Source organism: Rhagoletis zephyria, unplaced genomic scaffold, assembly GCF_001687245.7.
Source record: "Rhagoletis zephyria isolate East Lansing unplaced genomic scaffold, Rhagoletis_zephyria_1.1 Rzeph_scaffold_06421, whole genome shotgun sequence".
Lineage (NCBI taxonomy): Eukaryota > Metazoa > Arthropoda > Insecta > Diptera > Tephritidae > Rhagoletis > Rhagoletis zephyria.
In genome coordinates this window covers 13,528-20,717 of record NW_016163504.1, presented here as the reverse complement: position 1 = coordinate 20,717, position 7,190 = coordinate 13,528, and the positions used below count along the sequence as shown (strand labels likewise).

The 7,190-nt window shown below is 41.9% G+C and overlaps 2 protein-coding genes across 2 annotated transcripts; one reads left to right on the top strand and one right to left on the bottom strand.

Moving 5' to 3' along the window:
• The first annotated feature begins 528 nt into the window (after positions 1 to 528).
• Positions 529 to 1,722, top strand: LOC108373148 (cytoplasmic dynein 2 light intermediate chain 1). Its single transcript, XM_017628998.1, has 3 exons — positions 529 to 681; positions 756 to 1,188; positions 1,259 to 1,722. The coding sequence occupies exons 1-3, from the start codon at positions 529 to 531 to the stop codon at positions 1,720 to 1,722; spliced, it is 1,050 nt and encodes a 349-aa protein (XP_017484487.1).
• Positions 1,723 to 2,237: 515 nt separating this feature from the next.
• Positions 2,238 to 5,919, bottom strand: scat (VPS54 subunit of GARP complex scat). The gene is made up of 4 exons (XM_017629001.1): positions 5,467 to 5,919; positions 4,482 to 5,410; positions 3,642 to 4,420; positions 2,238 to 3,585 (listed from the first exon to the last, which is right to left on the bottom strand). The coding sequence occupies exons 1-4, from the start codon at positions 5,637 to 5,639 to the stop codon at positions 2,575 to 2,577; spliced, it is 2,892 nt and encodes a 963-aa protein (XP_017484490.1). The 5' UTR covers positions 5,640 to 5,919; the 3' UTR covers positions 2,238 to 2,574.
• Between the last annotated feature and the right edge of the window lie 1,271 nt (positions 5,920 to 7,190).

Sequence of the window (7,190 nt, the reverse complement as noted above, 5' to 3'; positions counted from 1 at the left end):
CAGTAAGGGTGCAACTGGTAACATTTCCATGAACAAGTTGTCAACATGTTGAAAGGCCGAAGTTAGCTCACAACTTTCCACAACATTTTCTCGGCCTCGTCCGTGATAGCCGATCTCCGGGCGCCTTAGCAGTCGCATGACAAAAAATTTCTGTCTAAGAGCCGGATTCACCAGCAATTGAAGTGGGAAATATTTTTTTTTTTTAGTTTCTGTCAATTTCCATATCAAATTCAAAAAAGTAAATTAATTTTTAATTTAAATTGCTTTCGTGAAATTGGCTGTAAATGAATCACATTTCACCATAAAACCATAGTTGAAACCAAATAGCGGTGAAACCCCCATACTGCAGTGCTCATAAGCACCACCATAACCGCGCTAAAGCGTCCCATAGCAACGCTATCACCTAGCAACTGACCCAAGTGTAAAACAAAGTAGAATTTGAGTTGCCTTAATCATTTCACTTCGCACGATAAATAAAAAGCAAACTTTTCGCTGACCGATTTGTTACGCTGCGACATAATCCCCAAAATGTATGAGAAGCAAGACACCGCGCAATCGGAAGAAAAACGTGAAACCATACAGGAAATAGCCATTAAATTAGCCGAGGAGCAATTGCGTACTTTGCAGGTGGAGATTGGACCAAAGGAGCGTACTATTTTTGTGCTGGGCAGCAAAGGCGCTGTAAGTAGAATTACCACACTAAAAAAAAACACCGGCTTATATTCATTTGAAACCATATTCCCTTATCGTCACAGGGCAAATCCACTGCCTTGGCTAAATTCTTTGATCGCGACGACAATCCGCGTCCCACACTTGCGCTGGAGTATTCCTATGGACGACGCACGAGTGGCACGCAGAAGCAAGTATTGAACGTGTGGGAGCTTGGCGCTTTAGACAATGCCGAGCAATTGATTTCGGTGCCTTTGCGCATGCATGGACTGGAGCATTTTGCGGCCATAATAATGTTAGATCTATCGCAGCCGCAGCGTGTCTGGCCTGATTTGGAACACATTTATCATACCTTACGTGCGGCAAGCAATAAACTTTTGAATGCCGAGCAAGAGCAAACATATCGTGAACGCATGGCGGAGCGCATTAAGCGGAATGTGAGTGATGTGGAAAGCCTCGAACTGATGCCCTATCCAGTGGTCATAGTTGGTGGCAAATATGATTTGTTCAAAGATTTCGGTTTGTTTCTAATGCGCAAGTTTTGAGTAAACTTTATTCACTCGTTACTTTTTTTTTGTAACTCTTATAGAACCCGCGGTGAAGCAACACCTTTGCCATTGCCTGCGTTCTATGGCGCATCTAATAGGCGGTAGTGTGCTTTTCTATTCTGCCAAAGTGCCTAAGCTAGCTAAAATACTACGCGACACAATGAGCCACTTGGGCTTTGGTAGTCCTTCGCATCCATTTCGCGCTCATGTCACGGACTTCAATGATGCCCTCTCCATTTGGTTTGGCACCGATAGCTGGGATCAGATTGGCAGCGCTGGTGTATTGAGCGTGGAACGCATCGGTTCACTACTGGCTGCTGAGATGCCACAGCTTAATGAAGCTGGTGGTAAAAAACGGAAAACGAAAACACAAATCAACGATCCAGCAAAGGATCCAGGCTTTCGTGAGAGCATCATCGATGATATGCGCGCTCAGAAAGACAAGGAGTTGCAGGCGCTTATTAAGGAGTCGCAATTACGTGGACAATTTGAGACGATTGTTTAAGTTTGCTATGGATGGGAGATGAGGAAATACAGAGGATTAGCATTAAAACATGTAGGCACCTTTGAGAATAAATTAAAAGGGAACTTAAACCAAAAATTTAATGGTTGTAATTTTGTAAAGCCTTGTACTTATTAAATAAAAAATTTATTTGAGCCCTCATTGGTGACTTCACAAAACTCTCGGAAATATTGGTTGGATATAGAGAGTAGTGATTGCAGAAGTAACCACCACGTGGCCCTCCTTACCGCCACTAGGCGTCTCCTTATGTCAGTGGACCAACATCTCCATGGAAGGGAGCACAACCATGCTTCTTTCGAAACACTTCCGGCGGGTCTGCCACAAAACAAAACAATCCAACCATAACTTAATCGACGGAGCCAGCCCCTCGCCCCACGTGAGGAAACACACTAAGTACACAGCAAGAAGACAGCGCCTAGCATGGAAGCAATCCACAGCGACGTGTAAACTATTTGTTAGGTATGAACTGCTTACACCGCGAAGTAGTCGCNTGCAGTTGTGCCTCACCAACATCCGCATATACATACTGCTACAAAAATATATATTTCTTTGCTTAACGTCGCTTGAAATAACGTGAAATGTATATGTACGTTTTAATGCATTGCTGCACCCCTGAGGGGAATTGGCAATGTCAGTTCAACAAACATGAGCTTGCATTAATTGAAAACAAATATATATAGAGGTACGTAAAATTAATAATAAAACAATTTTCTTAAAGCATAATAACAAAAAAGGAATCATCAATATGGTGAATCAATGCGTAGAACATTTGCATAACAATAGTTGAATAGTTGAAATCGATTCACCACGGCCCCGCGTCATAACGTCATACTTTTAAAACGTCCATATGCTCTCCAGTATGTCGTCGCTCAATTCCGGTGGGGGTAATGCTTTCAACGTACGCAACGTTTCCATATAAAACGTCAGCTCTGACGTCACCACACCATGTTGCGGCCCACCATTGTTAATAATATTCAGCTTCAAGACTTGTTCTCTCAGCTTGTCCTTAAAATTGCGATGCACTATGCCATAGATAATGTGTATTTGCTGTTCAGGCAGTATGGGCGCAATCGCTTCGTGCAGCTTCACCAAATGTCGAGAAATGTTACGAAATGATTGCGATGGTATGGGCGGACGCGCATCCCATTGCTCGAGCTGCATCGATACCCGCTCTGTAACAATACTATAAATTTTATTTTCAATTTCTTTTATATGGCTATGATAATCCTTCTCAATCGAATCAAAGCCAGACACTGAATTCGCGTCGTATGACGCGAAATGTGCCCTGATTTTCGGCAATAACCAAAGCACAAGTTGTAGAGCACGTGAGACCAATGCTAAATTGGTGCTTGTAATGGTTTTCAAGCCCGCCACACGCATTGCGCCTGCGCCAATAACCAGCTGGCAGGAGCGCGAATTGAATGTGCGCAACAGGTCGACAATGTTGCGTGACAAGTAGCCGGCAATGATGGGCAACCGCGCGGCACAGTGGCAGTAGTCGCTTAGCATTTGCACAAGCAACAATGCTGCACTAACCAGACTAAATGGCTTGCCTTCGATGAGCAAAACTGGATTGGCCTGCGACTTAATACTGTTGCTGTTGTTGCTACTGCTGCTGCTGTTGGTAGTGCTATGGCCATTTAATGTTGCGCCTAAGCTTTCGGCGAAGGATTTACTAGCCGGCTGTTGGAAATCTCGCATGCCCATGCGGTCGATTATTTTTTGGAATTCATTTGGTATATCTACTTGCCGCCAACGTTCCGAGTCGAGTAGTAGCGCCAATTTTTGCTTGCGTTCAGTGTGAAAACGATTGGCAAAGCGGGAAGCTTGCACTTTGGCAGCAACCTGCAAGTTTTATGTAAGAAATATATTTTGAAATCTTTAAACGCATTTTCACCTACCTTCAATGGTACGCTAGGTGCGCCACAAATTTCTTCACAACCCGCACTAAATTCATCTACAACCGCCGTCAATTGCTCCACTTCATCCACGGTAGCTACTGCACGTTCCAAGCTCTGCGTTGACACCAGATTCGCGCAACGCTCGTGACAATAATTACACACTGTCACCAGTAACTCTTCCAGTCGCTCCGTCACTTGTGTATGGTCAGCAGCGGTTAGAAATGCTTCAGAATCTATAAGATTTACAGCTGAATCTTGCGCGACGCCTTCAACGCCACCACAACGTCCAGCAGCAGCGTCTGTTGTCTGTCGCATTATGCCGGTTACTGCGCGTATGCGTTGTAAAATTGTCAACAATGCTACTGTGGCTTTTTTCAACAGCGCTATCCACTCGCTGATGGAGAGACTTTGCGCCTCTTCGCCGGCGCCTGTAAGGCAAAGCTCTGCATCGCTGGAGGCAATAACTTCGATAACAAGTTGCTTGATGATGGCACGTATGGTTACAATTGCTTCGTCCTTATAGGCTGTTACGAATGAGAAGTTCTTTTTCCTCAAAAGTCCCATAACGATACACACCAATTTGTCTTCTTCCGAGCACACACTTTCCGTTTCATTGAGCACGTCACTTAGCGGCCTGTTGAGGTCAGTGGTAGCGTAACGCTCGAATTCGGTAGTGAGCATCTTATCGATGAGCTTCTCCATTTCGGTGAGTTGCATGGGCAGATGCTTGAAGCAGTGTATGCCTATCAGCTCTTGTGTTAAAATTTCCTGTGTGGTACCTGAGAATTAAACAAATTAATATTGTTTGCTTTATGAAATTTTTTTGTTTATCTAAGTTACCTATCAAGTCAAGCGCCGCCACATAATCCTGAGTGCCAAGCAAAAGTTGCAGCATGGGTTGGGTCTTATGCACTGTCGCCATCAGACTGAGCTTATCCAATGCCTCCTCAAAGTTCTGCCTCCTTTGAGCAAAACGCATCACTCGAAACGAATCCACCACAGCAGACTGATGCAGCGTACGCAATGAAGCGCGTAATTCACGGACATTATAAGCAGCTTCCTGCATCTCAGTCATAATGGCGTCTTGTGATGTCATCGCATGAAAAAACGCCGCGGATTTTTGGGATACTTGATGTGCTATTTTCACCTCCACAATGTCTAAATAATGCGACAACTTCTCTTGTAACAAGCGTCCAGACTGCTTATTCTCTTCGCTGCTAGACGCAGCAATACTGGGAAATACAAGCGCAAATGTCGCTGGATGATTCAAATTTAATTGCTCTTTTAGAAATATATCTGGAATGGCGCTAAGGCTGACGGTATGTGTGGGCGACGTTGGCGCTTTAGCTTCACGCTCAGCCATTGCGGCAGGTGTTTGTTGTGCACACATGCGCTCATGTCGCCTATAACGTTTACCGATTTTCGCTATATATCTATCAAAATCTGTATAAGTGATTTCAGGCAAACGTGGCGTAGGTGGTATATAAGTTTTTTCAACGAAAGCATCACCCCACTTTTTGGTGAAAAGATTGCTTTGCTTGCCACGTGATGGATCGTTGAGCACTGCTGGCAAATTTTGGGCTGCTGAAAAGACGGACCACTCAGGTGGCAACTCACGTGTCAATTGATTCACATGATATTTGGCAACGTGTGCATCGTAATCACGATCTGACACGCCGTCTAATGGCAGCGAAGGACACACACCGTTGAAGCCATACCGGCAGACAAAGGAGCCGCCTTCACGTGTGCAGTGCCGGTCTCGCAAGTGCCTAGAGTAAAGGTAAGTTAAGCTAAATAGCCATTTAGTTTAATAAACCCAACATACTTGACAAAATCGGCTGACGTTTTGAAGGATTCACACGGACAATAGTAACAGGTCTCCCAAGAACGCGTATGCATGACTGACAATGCACTTGATATCTGTTTCGTTTTCGTAACCGCAGCCACATCATCCTCACTATTATTTGAGGCGAGACCTGAACCTCCTGTTGTGGCCATCTCTTATAAGTGTGCAAATTTGTGTAATATAGAGCGTGATTTTATAAATTTTATTTTTCTACTTTTATTCAAGAACACTACTTCTTGGTGCATCTATTAAAAAACTTCAACACTCCTGCCACTCACTGCGTTGATCATTCATTCTTCTGTTTGAGGCATAATTTGTTCACTGCAGTAATTTAGGCCTACGTTAGCTTTTTTCAACAAATTGTTGCTCGCTGGAAATTGAAAAAACACTGCAAATTAATTTTTTGTCAATCCATTCAAAACAGTAGACGTATAGTTGTCACTTGGCGAAAACGTCATCTCTTTGACATAAATACCAAATCAGTGTTGGTAAACGTGTATCAGAATAATAACATTAGAGTGCATCGACACATTGCGAAAAAAAAACTCTTGGCGGAACCCATGAACCAACTTACAAGAACACGCAATCGGAAAAGAGAAAGTAAATTTCTGAGCGTTTTTAACATCTGCCTAAGAATGGAAACAAACTAGGAAATCGAAAAAGGCACGGTGATTAAGTGCCCATAGTCATAGTCGCAAGTTAAAACTCATTCTGGTTAAAATACAGTTTTAAGTTTAGAATAGAGTTTTAAGTTGTGTTAACCATAGACATCTTAGAAACAGCTTTTTGTTAAGATGAGAGAGAACAGTGCTATCCATATGAAGAAAAAAAATTTACCCGGCAATATATAGAAATATGAGTACTTTAATTAGTTCACCCTGTGTCCGCTTGTAGGATGGTGGATTTAGCAAGCCGGGAAAACGTGGGTTCGAGTCCCACTGCCAAGGAACTTTTTTACATCTTTTTTTGTTCTTTTAAATATTATTAAAATTTCTGTTATTTAATTATAGTTGTTCTGGCCTGTTTAATTAAAATTAAACTCCAAAAAATTGTATTAATAACGAAATAATTATGAATTACCATAAACAAAAAAAAGATAATAAAACAAAATTTAATAAAATAAAATAATGTTTATGGTAAAAAAAAAAAAAAATTTTTGGAATCGCTCGAAGTGGGGACCAAACCTGGGTGCTATTGCGTTTACTACTTCAACAACAAAACAAAACTTGGAACCTTATTTTACCATTTTAAAACCGCGTCTCCTAATTTTAAAGTTAAAACTCTGTTTTTGCCATAAAATGCATTGTAAGTTGACTATGAAAGAGTTAAAATGGTGATTACAATAAAACACAATTTTAATCATTAAAACCTTTTTCTAACTTCTCTATGACTACGGGCCATTAAATTGCTAAAAAAAAGCCACCCGAAGCGATATAAGACGATGTAAATAAAAAGAAAAACATCAAAAACGCTACTAAAACTTTTTCTGAAAGTTGATTACAACTATACCGATGGCGCGTAATCTGTAGTCATTGGTTCATGGGCGGAACCTGACTAAAAAAAGGAGGGAGATTATTAAATAATTCCTTGGTTCTAGGGGAGAGTATAAATATAAAGCATATTTACAGATTATATATAGATTTACGTTCTTGGAAGAGAGTTACTTTTTTGAAGGGCGGCCTACGTCCGCCAACGCAGAAGGG

Excerpts from the sequence above, each read along its gene's own strand:
- scat (XM_017629001.1), bottom strand. The coding sequence starts at position 5,639 with ATGGCCACAACAGGAGGTTCAGGTCTCGCCTCAAATAATAGTGAGGAT. Across the intron at positions 4,421-4,481 it reads GGCGGCGCTTGACTTGATAG|GTACCACACAGGAAATTTTA; the intron begins GTAACTTAGATA and ends TTTAATTCTCAG. Across the intron at positions 3,586-3,641 it reads CACCTAGCGTACCATTGAAG|GTTGCTGCCAAAGTGCAAGC; the intron begins GTAGGTGAAAAT and ends TAAAACTTGCAG.
- LOC108373148 (XM_017628998.1), top strand. The coding sequence starts at position 529 with ATGTATGAGAAGCAAGACACCGCGCAATCGGAAGAAAAACGTGAAACC. Across the intron at positions 682-755 it reads TGCTGGGCAGCAAAGGCGCT|GGCAAATCCACTGCCTTGGC; the intron begins GTAAGTAGAATT and ends TTATCGTCACAG. Across the intron at positions 1,189-1,258 it reads TGATTTGTTCAAAGATTTCG|AACCCGCGGTGAAGCAACAC; the intron begins GTTTGTTTCTAA and ends TAACTCTTATAG.